Source organism: Mustela erminea, chromosome 6, assembly GCF_009829155.1.
Source record: "Mustela erminea isolate mMusErm1 chromosome 6, mMusErm1.Pri, whole genome shotgun sequence".
NCBI lineage: Eukaryota > Metazoa > Chordata > Mammalia > Carnivora > Mustelidae > Mustela > Mustela erminea.
In genome coordinates, this window is record NC_045619.1 from 496,604 (window position 1) to 513,297 (window position 16,694).

A 16,694-nucleotide genomic window follows, 5' to 3' on the forward strand; every position below is an offset into this window, starting at 1 on the left:
ACCCCGCCCCCCCACCCAGCACCTCTTTTTCCCAGGCCGCCGGGCCAGGGGCAGAGCCACCGAGAGATGCGCCACGGAAGCTGCTGGTTTATTTGGGGGCCGTGTCTCCCCAGTAGGCAGAAGCCACGCAGTGGCCTGCGGTTGAGTGGCCCAAGGCCGGGGAGGTGGGCTGGGGCTGCTCCGCCCCTCCCCCGCCGGGCCGGCTTCCCTCCTGTGCTTGCACAAAGCGGCTTTGATAGGGAGCGCCCTGAGCGCGGGCTGGGCTGCTGAGTCTGCATCAGACGGAGACGGGTCAGGTCCTGACTGGACGTCTCGGCCGTCATGGAGAGACGGGCTGGGGTGCCCATGGGGTGTGCGCCGCCTCAAGGACTCGGTGGGACTCGGGGCCTCGGGACTCCACGTGTGGAGGCCTCCGAGGCTATTACGAGGATCACGTCACGCACAGTTCGGCCGCCCACAGTGGGGGCTTGCTGCTGTACGAGTTCTCCCCGCTGTCTGCCCCGGCGGCCCCCGGAGCCTCGGTGGGCTCCCCGTCCCTGTGGTACGGGGTTTCCAGAAGCTTCAGCACCCGCCGCACCTGGAGAGGAGCGAGGAGAGGCGTTTGAGAGACTAGCCCTCGCTCCCTGGACCGCCGCCTGCAGCGGGACCCAAGCACGGAGGAGGGCCGGGTGTGCGCTTGCCTCTGAGAAGTCCCCGTTCTCGGCGGCCTCGATGGCATTCTGGGCGATGTAGTTCCGCAGGACGTACTTGGGGTTGTTGGCGTGCATGACGCGCGTGCGCTCGGCCTGCCAGGCGTCCTGGTCGCCCACGCCCTCCCTGTCCTTCTCCAGCCGGGCTCTGGAATCATCCAGGTTCATCTTTCCAGTGGATCCCCCCACCCCCCCGCAGTTCCCTGCACGGGAGTCGCTGGCGCCCGGCCCCCACGGCCTCACCCGTACTCCTGGAGCCAGGCGGTCCAGTGGGCCCTGTTCTTGCTCAGCAGCTGCGCCGGGCTCAGCTGCTGCAGCCGCGACTGCTGCTCCACGCGCTCCAGCTCCTCCGTGACGCTCGCCCGTGTGCCCATGAGCGCGAACAGCTGAGGGTTGGACTGTGCCAGCACCAGCATCATGGAGAGCTGCCTGTGCAGAGGGGCAGCGTGAGGCCTGGCCCCGCCCCTGCCGCAGGCAGAGTCCCGAGGCCACTGGGCACCTGGAAGATGGCCATCGGGGCCCAGGGGAGGCGGTGGTGGCTTTAGCAGCTCCACAGGGCCGCTGCTGACTGCCGCGGGGGGTGACCCCGGCCCCACGGGGTGAGGCAGCCATCCACCCCCACTCTCTAGCAGCCCTTGCAGGTCTCTGGACATGGGTGCCCCAAGAGGAAGTGCCGCAGGCTGACTTGCAGGCCCCCGGGGTGCATGGGGCACCTGCTTACCGCTGGAGGGGGTAGGTCACTGCTGTCCACTACTCCACAGCGTACTCACAGAAGGGCGGGGGGCGGGGCCCAACACCAATTCCCCTTCCCCGGTCCTGCTAGCCTGTCCTCCCCGCGCCGCTGCACTAAATTCTCTCCCACCACGGGCTGCTGGCTTGTTTGTCAAAACCCAGAGACCGCGCTTCCCATGTCTTCGTGAGTGCAGGCTCGGGCACCATTTGCTTTTCCCGGTGGGAGAGGGCACAGAAAAGCCTGGTCTGGCTGTGATCCAGGGGCCCTGGGGCCCTGGGGCTCTTCCTGGGCAGACGAGAGAGCCATTCTGGGAAGCTGCTCCCTGGCCTGTGCCACTGGCCTGCCCCAGCGGTGGCAGCACTGCTGTCCTTCTCTCTGACCAGTGGGCTGAGCTGCCGACATGGGGGCCTGACCCTCCTCCCGGGTGGGGCCTGACCCCCCTCCCGGGTGCCCCAGCGCACTCTGCTCTAAACGGTCGTCTCCTTCTGGAAGCAAATTCCAAGAAAGTGAGACCTGGGTACCCACCGGGGATCCATCTGGGGTCGGAAGGCGAGCTTCAGCTCCTCTAAGGAGGCGCACTGTGCGGTGAGCGCGGCCAGGAACGCAGGCAGGCCCAGGGGCTCCGGCCCCACTGGGAAGGAGCTCAGCAAGTAGAAGGTATTTGTGAAGTCGGCCCCTGGAACAGGTAAATACGGCACCAAGGTCAGCCTCTGGCCACCCCCGCTGTGGTCACCATCCTCACTGCCTGCTTGGTGTGGCAGAGCGTCGACAAGCCCCTGACACACGTCCAAACACACAGGCTCAACGTACAGCAGACACTAACAAGTCAGGCCAAGGACCCACCTCCAAACACAATCACTGTCAACCCGGGAGAACATCCTGGAGACAGACACAAAAGGCAACGAGAGGGGACCAGACGGTGCAGACACGAAGCCGTAGTGGAGAAAACGAGCGGGAAAATGGCGAGACAGAGATGGCGCCCCAGGTCCCCATCAGCAAGGACTTGAGGTGGATTCGCTGCCGAATGAGACTGGCAGCTTGAACTAAAACAAAGAACTTTCAGCTTGTCCGGTCTAAAGGGAAGGGACAGGAGAAAGCGCAGGCAGACCGCAAGCTGCAGAGCGGGGCCGGCCCGCCGCTGTCGGCATGAGGCCCGCGAATGGCGAGGGTGTCCCGTGCTGACGGACAGCCCGTTCACTGAGAAGGTGTCCCGGCTGGAAACACACAAACCGAGCACTTGTGGAACGGAAGGCGAAACGGAACGGTTCCCCGGAGCCAGAGGCTTCACTGCCCCGCTCTGGAGAACGGATGGGGCGTCTGCAGGGCGGACCGACAAGGACCTCGGACGCGGTCAGGCCACTCTGTCGGACAGACAGATAGCTGTCTGCCCAAGGACACGGGACGCTCTCGAGACAGACTGCGTGTTCAGCCAGAAAGCAGGTCCGCCTGCTTCAAGAGACCGGCGTCTTCTCCAAGCACGACGGGATGAAGACAGAACTCAGAGAAGGAGAACCAGAGATTTCCCAGAGAGTGTGAAGATGAACCAGGGGCTCCAAGAAGAAATCACAAGGGAAATCAGAAAAGACTTAGGGGCAGGAGACTGTGGAAGCAAATACTGACGGTCGCCACGGAAGCAGTGGTCGGACGGGACTTAACGGTGCTGATCACCGACAGCGGAAGAGCACAAGGAGAAAAGGTGACTTGCAGCCCTGTGGTGATGGGACTCGATGGTTTCGTGACCCTGACACTGGTCCAGGTTGGTTCCTCTCAAAGGGAAAAAAGCCTCAACCAGTAACTTAACCGTAGCCGTAAGGCACTAGAAAGGGAACACGCAGAGGAAGGCTGGCCCACAGGAAGGGAACAGAGGGTACAGCAGAGTTAAACGAAACAGAACAAAAAAGCAGCAAAAGTCACTGAAACCTAGAGTTGTTGATTCTTTGAAAAGATCGAGAAGGTGGACATTTTTGGTTATAGGCAAGTAACTGAGATCAGAAATGGGAGTGTGGCCGTGACTGCGGAGAGTCTGGGCGACTCCTTGCTGACACGCCGGACACGCAGATGAAACGGCCAAGGCCCTGGAAACGCCATCTACCCACACGGACTCAGAAGACACAAAATCCGGGAAGTCTTGAGACAAGCGAGGACACTGGGCAATCAGAACCTCCCAGCAAAGACAACGGCAGGACCAGAGGCCTCACCGCTGGGTTCTGCGGGACGTGGGGCATGATCACCAGTTCTCCCCAAGCTTCTGAACAGGAGGGAACATTTCCTAACTCACGAGAGCAGCGTCGCCCGGACACCAGAGCAGAGACCACGCAGACCAGCACCCGGGCGAGGACGGCGGTGGCCTCCCACGGGGTCTGCGCCCGCCCTCCCTCTCGATCCCCTGCGGGGGAAGGAGGCCCTCAGCGGCAGCCCGACCGCACGGCAGCCCGACCTCCGCCCCCAGCCTCCAGAAGCGCGAGACATCAGCGCCTGCTGGGCTCGCTGCCGCGCTCCGCCGCGACGGTTCACCCGAAGACAGGACATGGGCTCCTCTCAGCCCGTGCACAGTGGGAAAAACAAACGGACAGAAGGACACGTCCTCAATTTCGTAAAACCACCGTTTGGGGAAGAAGGCAGAGCGCTCCCGAGGGCTGGAGGGACGCACACGTGGACGCTTCTGCTCGCGCGGTGCTGGGAGAACCGAGGGCAGGGACTCAGGGATGTCTGTCCGTACATCTGTCTCGTGGTGCCGTTGCCCACACAGGCCAAGGGGAAGACAACCCACGTGCAGCAGCGATGACGGAGGAGTGGCGTGTGGTCCGTCCACACCGCGGGCTCTCCCTCAGCCCTGAGAGGCCCAGAAGGCTGACACCCACCACACCATTGGGGGCCCCGGGGACGCTGTCCTCGGCGCTGTCACGGGACAGACCCTGCGTGGGCCCGTATCACTGAGGGCCCCGCGCGGAGTCCGATTCCGAGACAGACGCCGGAACGGGGCTGCCGGGGTTGCGGCAGCGGGGAAATGAGGACGGGGTGTGTGGGGAGACGGGCGGGGGCAGCGGGTGCCCAGCGGGGTGCCCAGGCCTGCTGCCCCCAAACCCCACACCGCAGGGCTGAGACGCTCGGTTCTGCGCTGTGTCTAGTTCACTGACCAACGCCGAGGCACCGGCCCCCGCTCACCGGTCAGGTGCATGGTCTCCAGGAGCCTGGCCACCAGCGCCTCGTCGTCGGGCAGCTCCGTGCGCACCAGGCCCAGCTTCCTGCGCATCTTCTGCAGGTAGTGGCAGCGGAACTCGGTGTCGAACTCCTCAGCCAGGATGGCCTCCCCCTGCTCGCGGGGCAGCTCGGGCTCCAGCGCCTCCACCAGCTTCTGCAGGTTCCACTTGCAGACCTCGGGCTGCTTGCTGTACGCGTAGCGCCCGGCGTTGTCCGAGGCATTGCACACATGGTTGGGGTCGTACCTGCCACAAGGGGCAAGGGGACCACCGAGGGGGTGAGGCAGGCCTCTTCTGCGGGGCCACCGCCCCCCTGCCCCGCTGGGCTGCTGGCCCGCGGCTCAGGTCCAGATGCCGCAGCCACAGACGCCCGCCCGCCCAGTCAGCAGCAGAGCGGCACGGCCTCCGCCTGCTCACCGCCTCCTCCTGCTCGGGTCCCCGGGGGGCCATTTCCGGTCCCGGAACCCTCCGGGGGATTTCTGCTGCTGGGAAGAGCTGACCCGGCATTTCCAAACAGAACAGGGAGAACAGCAGCCCCGCACCGGCAGGCCGCCCCCAGTGGCCCGCACGGCTCACCTGTCCAGGAAGCCGAAGGGCCCGTAGTCGATGGTGAGCCCCACGATGCTCATGTTGTCCGTGTTGAGCACGCCGTGGCAGAAGCCCACACACTGCCACTCCGCCACCATCCGGGCCGTGCGGCGGGTCACCTGAAACAGGACGGATGCACGGTGCCCCCTGCCCCGCCCCCCCTCCCCAAGGACAGCTCTGCCCTCCGGGCGCACACTCAGCCGTGAGAGGGAAAACCACACGTGTGGGCTCTAATTTCCACTTACCCCGTCTGTCTCTTTCATATACTAATTTGGGCTTTTATCCATGAAACCAAAAACACCAGGAAGCCTTGACCATCCCCACCACTCTGGCCCGGGAGGATAACCGGGTGCAAACCGAGCCAGCAAAACCTGCGCTGGGTCCAGGCTGCTACACCCGGGGCCCCACTGGGACTGTCTGCGAGTCCCACCAGCACCCAGGCTCCCCCGCAGCGGGGTCCTCCCCCACCCCGTTTTCCTGCTGGGCCTGGCGGGGGCACACGGCACCTCCAGTGCCACGGAGACAGTGATCCTTGGGTGTGTCCCAAGAACCCCGACCCTCCATGCAGCATTCCCAAGAAGTCGGTCCTGCTCAACGCTCACGAGAGGTGACAGGCTTTGGGACAGGGGAGGGACTCAGAAGGGCAGGGACATCAAGAGAGAACCTCTGTCCATCCGCCAGGCAGACCGAGTCGCACCAGCAGGCGGGACGCCGGTGCGTGGCCGCCCGTACCTCCCGGAAGAAGGCGGCGTTCCTCTGCGCGCGGTCCTCGGCGTGCGCCGCCTGGATCTCGGGATAAAACGAGCTGATCACATAGTCGAGCATTTGCACTCGGATGTCGTTTCTCCCCACGCTGGGGCCCTCGCGCCCTGTGTGCTCATCTGCGGACTTAAAGATCTCAAAGGATCCGAACCTGGAGGAAGACCCGCGTTTGTACCGGGTTCAGCACGGCTCCAGCCTCCCGGGATAGAAGCCTGCCGCTACGCCTTGTGGCCAAGGCCAGGAAGAACACCCAGATTAAAACAAAACCAAGAAAAGCACAACCCGTCTTTGAGTGACACACGCAGACCCATTCTGCTTTTGGCCAACACCACGTGTGCCTCTGGGGAGGCCCAGGGAGGCACGGCCGGCTCGGGACCAGCAGGGCTCTGCGCTGGTCCCCCTACCCCAAGGACAGCGTCGGTGACTGGCATCCTACCAGTTCCAAGCGGGGTCCGCTCTACAACCGAGTGCTCGTGTCATGCAGGGGACGGAGGCAGTGTCTGGAGACACCTCTGGCTTGAACGACCACCATGACCGTTGGCGGGCACGGGGTTGGCCCCGCAGCGCTCCCCACCTCCGCTCGCTCACTGGTCAGACTGCCGGGAGCGCCCCTCAGGGAGGTGGCCCTGGTCTCCTGGGGGGAGGCGGACGACCACCCAGGCTCTTCTAGGCCTCGGAGGACAAAAGACAAAGCCAGGCGCTCAGGCTCAGGCACCGCAGGAATGGCCCCCAGCACACGGGGTCTGTGCGGCTCCGCCGGAGGGGGACCAGAAGACGTCACAGCCGTTTGCCAACAGCCGTGGGTTCCGGTGGTCAGAATGGTCAGAACCGTGTGATGCCAGGTGGCACGGTGACCTCAGGGAGGAGGAGGAGGGACCGCGGCTGAGGACGGGGGTGTGAGCAAGGACGGCCCCGCGGACGGGGGCCCAGCAGGCGTGTCTCCTGACACACAACAAGGCCACTTTCTGGGGGACTTCCGTGTCCTTCTGGGTCCCAGAGCCCTGCATCTGGGCAGCCCCTCTTTTGCCAGCCTGAGACCATCCCCCTTCACTGGTGCTTCAGGGCGCCCCGCTCCAGGGACACGGGCCGCCTCTCTGCCACCTCCTCTCTCCTGGGGGCAACGGGGGCCCGAGCAGCCATCCACACGCAGGACAGGGCTCCCGACCCAGGAAACGCCCGGTGCCTTTTGCACCCTGCCTCCCCCGCAGCAGGAGCCCAGCGGGGGATGGGGTCCGCGCACGTGTGTCCCTGCTGCGCACTTCCGGCACCGGCCTGCGCGCCGAGGCCACCTGACAAGCAAGGTGCGGCCTCCCGCGGGAGGGCAGCAGTATTACCTCAGGAAAGTGGAAGCTATCCGCAGCACGACCGTGCACTTCTCGTACTTGGGATTGCCATCGTAGAACACGTCTCGGGCGACCATGGACTGGGACGTGACGCAGGCCCCGGCCCGTGTGGTGGGGATGCCCAGGTGGAACATAGCTTCGCTGCACAGGAACTCGCGGATGCTCGACCGCAGGACCTTGCGGCCGTCGGCCTGTCTGAAATCACACAGCCGCGGGGTCAGGCAGCTGTCCGGGCCACGCCCAGGCTCCAGCAGCAAGCAGGCGGGCTCGGCCGTCATCGACAAAGATCTCCAGGTCCCATGGCTCCTGATACCAAGAGGCCCCGACCACGGCCCCTATCCGGCAGCCGGGGCCTAGCCCGCCGTAGAGCCAGATTAATGCCAAGGGCAGCGAGGGCTGCGTGAGGCCTCTTGCCCAGGACCTAGCCAGGCGGGCGTGTTGCACGCTCACGGGTACGTGTGCAAGTCTGCTTTCGTTACTTTAGTCTCTTACGGTTAGGGGCGAAGGATCTCAGGCAGCCCTTTCCAGGACTTGAAAACTCGTTTTTTTTTGTTTTTTAGATTTTTTATTTAGGGGCGCCTGGGTGGCTCAGTGGGTTAAAGCCTCTGCCTTCAGCTCAGGTGATGATCCCAGGGCCCAGGGATCAAGCCCCGTGTCGGGCTCTCTGCTCCGCGGGGAGCCTGCTTCCCCCTCTCTCTGCCTGCCTCTCTGCCTGCTTGTGATCTGTGTCAAGTACATACTTGGCAGAGGAAGAGAATACAGGCAGACGGAATAGCAGAGCGGGGAGAAGGAGCCTCCCACTGAGCAGGGAGCCCCATGCAGGGCCCAGGGCCCAGGGATCATGACCTGGGCCAAAGGCAGTTGCCCCTCAGGGCGTCCCGAGTTTTAAGAGTTCTTTGTCTACTTTGAGTAACAGTCCTTTATCAGGCAGGTCTTCTACAAATATTTTCTCTTCGTTCTCTTGATACTGTCAGTTGCAAAAGTTTTAACTTCACTGGAGTCCAGCTTATCCATGACTTTTTTTTTGTGGATCTCGCCTTCAATGTTGTGTCAAAAAAATCATGTCCCAGGGTGCCTGGGTGGCCCACTTGGTTGAGCATCTGCCTTCGGCTCAGGTCATGATCCCAGGGTCCTGGGACCCAGCCCTGCATCAGGCTCCTGGCTCAGTGGGGAGCCTGCTTCTCCCCCGTCTCTCCCCGACGCCATGCTGTTTCTCAGTCTCTTTCTCAAATAAATGAAGTCTTAAAAAAAGAATAAAAAATCATGTCCAAACAACGTCCTCTGGGTTTTCTAGTTTATCTTCTGGTTTTATAGTTCTGCATCTTATGTTTAGGTCTAGGATCCCTTTTGAGTTAATTTTTCAATTTTTCAGGGTCTGAGGTCCGTGTCTGGTACATTTTTGGTGTGTACACTTCCAGTTGCTTCAGCACCAACTCTTCGGATGATGGTCTTTGCTTCATATACCGCCTTTGTTCGTGTGTCCTAAGTGACAGCATTTACGCGGGGTCTGTCTGTTGTTCCATGGCCTGTGCCCCCGCCAGCTCTGCGCCTTCTTGGTTACTTCAGTTTTACAGTCAAGCCTGGATTCGGGCAGTGTCTGTGCTCCGACTCTGCTGTCCTTCAGCATGCGCCTCTCCGTGTCAACTTTAGAATCCCATCATCAGGATCTACAAAATAACGGCTGAAATTTTGATCAGAACTGTACTTTTTAAAAAGATTTTATTCATTTGAGAGAAGAGCGAGGGAACACAAGCAGGGGGAGTGAGAGAGGGAGAAGCAGACTCCCCGCCGAGCAGGGAGCCCGACACGGGGCTCGATCCCAGGACCCTGGGATCATGACCTGAGCCGAAGGCAGACGCTCCCCCACCGAGGCCCTGGGCGCCCTGACTGGGATCATACTGAATCCGTAAGTCAAACTGGGAAGAACTGACATCCTGACAAGACGGGGTCTTCTCCCTCGTGGGCGTGGGGGACGGCGTCCGTTCAGGCGTCCGCTGCGAGCTTTTAAGCAGCTGCAGTTCTCACAAATGCCTGCTGTTGCGGCTCGTCGCAGTATGAGTGACACCTCTGGAGACCAGGCCTGGCAGTCACGCAGGGCTCACTGCGGCAGCCTCTGGCCAGAGCGACAAGTGCACCCCAGTCACCTCCTTCTAGTCCGTGTGGGGAACTGGGACAGAGACCTGTCCTCAAATGTCAGCCCTCCCCTCCCTGGCCTGGGAACGACTCTCACCCGGCTGGACCTCATGCTCGGCAGGAAGCCAGCACTGCGCAGTTTAATCTGGAATCTGGTAAAAACGGTCCTGAAAATCAGCAGCCTGTCTTCTTGCCCAAGGCAGGGTTCCCAAAGCAAAAGCCAGAACTGGACAATTACACAGCAAGGATAAAGGGCCTCTCTGTACCCACAGGGCCAGCACGACACGCGACAGCACTCCCTTCTCCTGCACACCCGTGTCTTGCCAGCCGAGCTGTGGGATGGGCCCAGCGGAGGACAAGCTCTTCTGTACCCGCCAGGAGAGGCATCTCCCCAAATCCCAACCCCACAGCAGGCAGGACGTCACCCGCCCACCCCCCAAAGTCCACATCTAGGTACCCAACAGGGCTGGCCTGAAGCCACACACAGCCACTTGGGACGTTAGCCTCCAGGCATGAAGTGACCCCTCTAGCAGACCTCAAGTCTAAAACATGGACTTGCAAACACTCAAGTCTTCAAACACAAGAGATGTCCAGAGGGTTCCTCTCCTGAGCACGTCGTAGTAACCGGCAAAAATAAATGACCAAACTGAACACACAAAGTCTGACGATGCTCGAAGAGCGAGCAGGCCCGAAGGCGGCGTTTGGAGGGGCAGGAACCCTCGCCTCACTCGCCGGTGCGGACAGCTCCGCGCAGGCTGTCTGGGTGGTGGCAGGGGCGTGAGGCTGACCTCCGGAGACCTCCAGGGACAGGAAGGTGAGGAGGAGGGGTCCAAGATGGAGCTGCTGGGGCGCAGGCAGGGGGCGTGGGATGCGTTCAGATCCCGGGGGGGTCGGGGAGGCCACAGGGACTGGCCAGAACACTCCCCCTCAGGACTTCTCTGCACAGAAAACAGCTTAGGTGTGGCTTCTCAGCCATTCAACAAGTATTTAGCAAATACGGACTGAAGGCACCAAGCGCTGAGTGGACAGAGCAGAACGGGCTGCCAGCGCCGTCTGGTACGTGAGAGGCAGGACCGGTCTAAGAGCTGCCAGGCCAGGCCGTGGGGACCTCGACCCAGGTCCCTGGCCTGCAAGTGCTCAGAAGCCTGTGTCTGGCAGAGCGTCCACTGGGGGCTTGGATCTGAGGGGTTCTGGTCCCTGTGCAGGGCACCGGCCACACACGGCGACTCTGTGGGTGGACGCACAGCAGCTATGCTGGAGAGCAAGCCTGGGCTGTCTGCGCCGCTGCTGGGAAACGGCCCTGCCTCCCCAGGCAAGGCTGGCTGCGCCGGGCAGGCGGCGAACCCGGGGTCACAGGCAGAACGGACTCCAAAGTCCTTGTGTCGATTTCGGGACCAGGACACAGCAGGGGCTGGAGCTGCGGGACCGGGGCCAGCAGGTCCCCTCCCCCGGCCGGCCAGAGGGGCCAAGGGCACCTGGCACCAGTCCTGCCGCGGGGGCGCAGGCTCGGCAGCCCCAGTCCCCCTTCTGTCCCCTCCCTGTGACCTCCGGGTCTCTGCACCAGCCCTTCCCTCCGCCGGGGCCCTGGGACACCCCCTCCCCCCCGCAGTGTCTGTCCCCAGACCAAACCTCCAGTTCCACCTCGCCCGGCGGCAGGGAGGACAAGCGTGGCCTGCGCACGCCCCGCGCCCCCGCCCCGCGCCCCCCGCGCGCGCCCACCTGGAGAAGGGCGTGGGGCCCGCGCCCTTGAGCTGCAGCTCCCAGCGCTCGCCCGCGGCCGTGCACACCTCGCCCAGGTACATGGCGGCGCCGTCGCCCAGCTGCCCCGCGAACTGGCCGAACTGGTGGCCGCAGTAGCAGTGCGCGGCGGGCTCGGCGCCCGGCAGCAGCGCGTTGCCGCTGAAGAAGAGCGCGGCCTCGGCCTCGCGCGCCTCGCGGGCGGCGGCGTCGGCGGGCGGCGCGCCCAGGCCCAGCAGCGCCAGCGCGGGCTCCGACAGCGCCACGAGGCGCGGCTGGCGCAGCGGCGCGGGCCGCACGCGGCTGAAGCAGGCCCCGGGCACCGGCCGCGGCGAGGACGGGGCGCCCTCGGGCCCGGCCGGCGGCGTCTCCACGGGCAGCGCGCGCAGGGCGCGGTTGTCGAAGCGCAGCCCCGCCAGCCAGCGGGGCGCCGGCTCCATGGCAGCGCCGCGGGCAGCGGCCGACGCGGAGCAGGGCGCGTGCGGCGGGCGGTGGCCCAGCGGCGCCGACCGGGCACGGGCGGCCGCGAGCGAGGCCCTCAGCGCGGCCCCCAGCGCGGCCCCCAGCGCGGCCATCCGCGGCGCCGCTGCGGCGGAAGCCCTTTTGCCCCGACCGGAAGCCCGGCGGGCGTGCCTGGTCGTCCAATCGCCGGCGGAGGTGTCCGCTGGTGCGCCTGCGCGGGCCGCGCCCGCGAAAGCCTGACTCTGACTGGCTGCGGCGTGCGTCTGTCAGCTCCTTAGGGGCGGCGCCGCAGCGGCCGGGGCGGGGGGAAGGAGGACTTGGCCGCCTGCGACCCGTCCGCCTCCGCGGGCCTGCGGCCCAGTGTTGGAGCCGCTCGGGGAGCGGGGGAGGGCGGGCCTGCGTGACGAGCCAGCGGGTCCCTGGAGGTCCCTGGAGGTCCGGCCCGGGAAAGGCCGGACAGTCGGGGCTCCGAGCTCCGAGCGGGCTGACCGTGTTGAGAGACGTGCCGGGTCGACCACCAGGGGTGCCCCTCGACCCCGGGGGAGGCCAGGGTCAGCTCTGGCCCTGCGCTGTGCCAGGGCCTGTCTCCGGATCGTCCTCGGCTGCGCCGGGCAGCGAGGCAGAAGGGAAGAAGGGGTCTTCAGCCCGGGTGGAGGGCCCGTGTCCCTGCGGACGGGCCGCGAAGAGCCCCAGGGCGAAGCCAAGCCTGCGACCGGGCAGCGCTCGGGCCGGGCTGGGCCGGGCCGGGCCGGGCCGGGCTCCTCCCCGGTGCGGGAGCCCCTTTGCCCCTGCTCTGCCTCTGCTCGGAGCAGGACTGCTCCTGCGTCCTGGCTTCGGTGCCGCCCCGCGTGCCTCCCGAAGTGCCCGCGGGAACTTTACTTTCCCCTCGGAGCACCCCGACACGAGCTCACGCCCTCGTGTTCCGGTTTTTTCCGTGCCGGGCTCCAGGAGGGCACGCAGTCGGCGAGAGAAGCTCCCCACATACTGTCCGGGAGGCTGGGGAGAGCCAAGTCTGGCCTCCAAGCGTCTGCCCCAGAGAAGCCAGGAGGCCTGTTGCAGAATAAAGACCTCCGATACTCAGGCTGGAAAAGAACCCCGGACGGAGGTCCTTGGAAGGGCTTCCCACCCCCCTTCCCCCACCTAGCCCCATACTAAAACCCAAGACCAGGAGCTATGTAGGGGACCCTGGACAAAGGCACAAGCTCCCTCCTGGCTGGATTCTACCCTTAAGTTCCAGGAGCCACCTGTGGAACTTTCTTCTGGGACCAAAACGTCGGCCTCCCAGAGCTCATGTGAACCATCTTTGGCCCTGCCAGCTGTGACACTGGGGAACCCCTCAGCCCCTCTCCAGCTCAGAGTCGTCATCCCTGAGATGGTCAAGGACACTACCTTCTCTGTGGGGGACAATGTGGTTAGGTCCCAACAGGTGCTCAGAGCCCCAGGGTCTCCTCCTGCAGCCTGACTTTCCCTCCCCACTGATGCTCACCGGGGCCTTCACTTGGCCTGTTGCCAGAGAACCCTGTTCCCAGTCTTCTTCCTAACTGCGTAGGGGACCTGGCCTGAGCCTACTGTCACTGCCCCCCCTAACTTCCCCAGGTCCCAGGCCCTTCTGACACATCTCCGTGCCCCCTCACCCCACTGTCTTACCCAGACCTTGGAGTCTGGTGGGATCGGGTTCTTGAAGGCTCAAGAGTACCCGGTTCTGCGTCTTGCTGGCTGCCCCCACAGAGGTCATAGCCAGCGGTGGCTCTGGTGGGTGCCAAGGGTTCCAGGAGGAACCAGCACCAAGGGGTAGTGCCTTCTCAGATGTGGTGACCTGGCTTCTGGCCTAAATGTTGGGCTGCACGGCCGCCTGGATTTCCCTAGGCCTGTCCTGGATGGACAGACATCCGGGTGAGCAGGGTCTGAGCAGCCAGGCTGGGCCAGAGCAGAGCTTGGCCCCTCCCTAGTCCCGACCCCAAGGAAGACGGCAAGGACAGCCAGGCTTGAACATTTAATGAGGCTCGGACACGGACTGGCGGGACGCCTAGACCTTGCCGGAAGCAGTGGTGTGCACGCGCAGCACGCTGGCGCGCAGGGCGGGCTGGTGGTCACCAGAGGCCCAGCGCATGCCCGAGGCGGCCCCGGCCTGCTCCGGCCACAGCCCGTTGAGGTCAGCACGGCCGCAGGCGCTGTACCACCATCCAGCGCCCGAGCGATCGTGGCTGCAGCTGCTGAAGGTCTGGGCGCCGTCCACACAAGGCGAGCAGCGGTCATGGTCACGGTCCAGCGTGCTGAAGCCACAGCCCTCCTGGTTATCCGTGTGGCCCAAGCCCCGGAATGCGTCCCCTGCAGTGTTGTGGCAGTGTGGGTGGCGGGTCAACTGACCCCAAGGCCCCCCACTCGCTGTCTGGCCATCTGGGACCCGAGGGCAGGTGCTTGGGAAGCGGCCGCCCTTCCCAGAGCACAGAGGCTGGCAGATGTTGCTGGAAAATGGGGGCTCCAGGGGCCCACACTTCCTTCCCTACTCTGGCCTGCTGCAAGAGTCCCCCTCCCCACAGGCTGGAGAGCCCAGAGGGCAAAGCAGGCACAAGGGTCCCTTACCTCCCAAGCACTCACCTGCATTCCCCGAGTACCGGCCGAGGGTCAGCGGGTAAAACTGTTCCTCCCTGCCCACGCGGAAGTCATCGTAGTGGGCCTGCAGCGTACGGTTGTCCGCGTCCAGGAGATCCACGCGCAGCTCGGAGCGCAGGCCTGGCTGGGAGGTCAGGCTAGAGATGTGGTCCAGCCCCAGCCAGTGGTCACCTGCAGAGGCAGAGGCTGCTGTGTGACGGGCCACCCCGGCCTCCTCCATCTCTGCCCTGTGTCCCCAGTGGGGGTCAAGGCCTGGAGGGCTACACCCCTGGGCCACTGGGCAGCACCGTCCTACCTCTCAGGTCTCCGAAGCCCTGTTTGTACTCCTGCCAGCACCTCTCGAAGTCCAGAGGCGTCCCCTGGCCCCGGTCTCGGCTCTGAATCACTGTCCAGCCACCGTCCGGGCGCATGTCGCAGAGAACCTGGGAAAAGGGCCGGCCCGTGGCAGGCACTGCCCCTCTCCTGTCCACACTCCCTTAAACACTGTATTTGAAAACTGAAACGTTGTTTTTCTACTTGTCAGTATCAATAAACTTGTATCCCATTAAATTCACTTTCTCAGAAAGGGGATGAAACTTGGCAGTAAGGGCCTGGGCCCCAGGAAGCCTGCCCAGTTCGACGCCACTGCGCCCTGCTCTGTGTCTTTGTTTTTTCACTCGGCGTTGTCTCCTGGGCCCTCTCTTTGTTCAGACCCCTCACGGTGGAAGCCTAGGTTTCTCCCAGCCTTTCCTGACTGTAACACAACGTCCGTGAACATCTCTGTGCCCGGGGGGGTCTGAGGACGGACTCCACCAGCAGCACCTGGCCTGGCTGGCCCTTCCCCAGCTAGGTGGACAGTGCCATCTCTTGTCTTGGTCCAGGTGACACACACAACACCCCCTGGGCCCTCGCTGTGGGGTGCTCACCTCGAAGGGGGTGCTGGCTCCTTCTGGCTGGACGGTGTACACACCGCTCGGGGCGCGGGGTCTCTGCACCCAGATGTGAGAGCAGTCCCTCCCTGCAGGAGAGAGGGCCCGGAAGGCTCAGGGCCTGGGAAGGGGCCATGCTCTCTCGGTGCCTGGAACCAGAACTGTCCTCCTGCAGACGCCCTGCGAGAGTCTGCCAGACGACTCACAACCTTGTTCCTAGCAGGTGGGCAGCCAGTCCCCTCACCTTGGGCCATACCCTCCCAGGCCTCTTTGGAATCTGGCCAGCGGGCAGCCCGTGGCCAGACCCTCCATTCTTCCTGCCGCCCCAGACACGCCCTCACCTGTTGCCCTCGCAAGGTCAGTCTTGGCTTCCCCACCTTCCTCCTCCTGGCCTGGCAGCCGGCCGAGCGCTACCCCAAGCCCAGCCCGCATTAGGAGGGGATACAGTGGGGCCGCGTCCTTGCCTGCCCTGCCCTCAGGCTGCTCTGGGCAGGGACCCCGCTGGGTCCTCCTGGGGAGTGAGACCTGCCGGGTGGGGACCTGTGCGTGACAGGTGAGAGGCTGCCTGTCTCGGGCCCACCCGGCCAGCCCCTCCCTCCGCCACCCCACGCAGCCAGACCTTGGGGTTCCAGAAGCACCACGGGCACCTGTGGAGAGAGGATCCTGGTAAGAGGCAGGCTCAGTAGTTCTGGGAGGCCCAGCCCATGTCCGACTCACAGGAGCCACCTGCCCGATGGCCACCCTTACCGGCCGCCGATACTGCACCACGGAGCCGGCCTGAGGCGCGGAGAGGCAGAGCAGAGCAGCGAGACCCAGCACGGGGCAGGCGGCCATGCTTCCTGGGGGTGCAGACATGGTGGGTGCGGAGCCCAGCCCACGGCCCGACCAGCCTCCCCGCACGCCCCCTGTGGTGCTCACTGTTCTTTCTGGGCAGATCTGAGCCACGGGTCCCCAGCACCTTTTGTGCGGGCGCGGGGCTCCCCCGCCTCCTGCCCTCCCAGGGGCGGGGAGCCCGAGGGTGTGGACAGGGACGCGAGGGCTGGGCTGCCCCTCTGAGCGCACTTCCCCTTGGCGGGTGTCCTCACTGGGCCCGGGAATAGGATCTTCTGCGAGAGGCAGGCAGTGGCCGGAAGTCCTCCAGGCCCCGAGGCAGTGCCAGCGGCCCGGGCCACCTCCTCCCCTACCCCCCGAGTCCCGTTTCCACACATTCCACCGAACAGGAGCTTCCAAAATTAGACTTTATTTCAGTTTCTGAGGAACGTGTACACGCACGTACGTGACAGGAAGAACACGGTCCAGCCCAGCTCACGGCCGTGGGTTTCACCTGATTTTGTCGGACACCGAGCGAACACAAACACAACGGAGCAGGGCTCCGGGCCCCAGGCGGGCCACACAGATGCGTCACAGACGTGACCAGGAGCAGCGACGACACACACTGGAGATGCCCGGGGTGGGCGCCCCGTGCGGGGCCGCAGAATGGTGGCGGGCACCTGCCAGCGCGTGTGCCAACTGCTGGGCTCTGGGGG

At 64.4% G+C, this 16,694-nt stretch overlaps 3 protein-coding genes across 5 annotated transcripts in view; 1 reads left to right on the plus strand and 2 right to left on the minus strand.

Moving 5' to 3' along the window:
- TUBGCP6 (tubulin gamma complex associated protein 6) overlaps positions 1–9,040 on the plus strand; it is a 29,440-nt gene extending 20,400 nt beyond the window's left edge. Inside the window, exon 26 of one of the 2 annotated variants that reach the window (XM_032345820.1) lies at positions 8,688–9,040. The gene's annotated coding sequence lies outside the window, so the exon portion shown is untranslated. Of the gene's footprint in view, positions 1–4,550; positions 4,639–8,687 lie in introns of those variants that run through there. The other variant, XM_032345819.1, reaches the window with a different exon arrangement.
- Positions 68–11,790, minus strand: SELENOO (selenoprotein O). Of its 2 annotated transcripts, none has more exons than XM_032345826.1 (9): positions 11,168–11,789; positions 7,307–7,510; positions 5,943–6,123; positions 5,199–5,329; positions 4,588–4,868; positions 1,948–2,098; positions 933–1,118; positions 681–837; positions 68–577 (listed from the first exon to the last, which is right to left on the minus strand). In XM_032345826.1, exons 1-9 carry the CDS (start codon positions 11,758–11,760, stop codon positions 422–424), a joined length of 2,040 nt encoding a protein of 679 aa, XP_032201717.1. In that variant the 5' UTR covers positions 11,761–11,789; the 3' UTR covers positions 68–421. The 2 variants fall into 2 exon arrangements, with proteins under 2 accessions (XP_032201717.1, XP_032201719.1); XM_032345828.1 differs by having other exon boundaries at positions 431–577; positions 11,168–11,790.
- Positions 11,791–13,625: 1,835 nt separating this feature from the next.
- On the minus strand, positions 13,626–16,623 carry LOC116592594 (angiopoietin-related protein 5-like). Its single transcript, XM_032345831.1, has 7 exons — positions 16,445–16,623; positions 15,916–16,007; positions 15,788–15,815; positions 15,166–15,257; positions 14,556–14,682; positions 14,246–14,431; positions 13,626–13,975 (listed from the first exon to the last, which is right to left on the minus strand). The coding sequence occupies exons 2-7, from the start codon at positions 16,000–16,002 to the stop codon at positions 13,674–13,676; spliced, it is 822 nt and encodes a 273-aa protein (XP_032201722.1). The 5' UTR covers positions 16,003–16,007; positions 16,445–16,623; the 3' UTR covers positions 13,626–13,673.
- Between the last annotated feature and the right edge of the window lie 71 nt (positions 16,624–16,694).

Coding starts and splice junctions, on each gene's coding strand:
- SELENOO (XM_032345828.1), bottom strand. CDS start 11,760: ATGGCCGCGCTGGGGGCCGCGCTGGGGGCCGCGCTGAGGGCCTCGCTC. Junction 5,330..5,942: donor ACGCCGCCTTCTTCCGGGAG/GTACGGGCGGCC, acceptor GTCCTGTTTCAG/GTGACCCGCCGCACGGCCCG. Junction 2,099..4,587: donor GGAGACCATGCACCTGACCG/GTGAGCGGGGGC, acceptor TACCTGTTCCAG/GGGCCGACTTCACAAATACC.
- LOC116592594 (XM_032345831.1), bottom strand. CDS start 16,002: ATGGCCGCCTGCCCCGTGCTGGGTCTCGCTGCTCTGCTCTGCCTCTCC. Junction 15,816..15,915: donor TGGTGCAGTATCGGCGGCCG/GTAAGGGTGGCC, acceptor CTCTCTCCACAG/GTGCCCGTGGTGCTTCTGGA. Junction 14,683..15,165: donor GAGCCAGCACCCCCTTCGAG/GTGAGCACCCCA, acceptor CCCTTTTCCCAG/GTTCTCTGCGACATGCGCCC.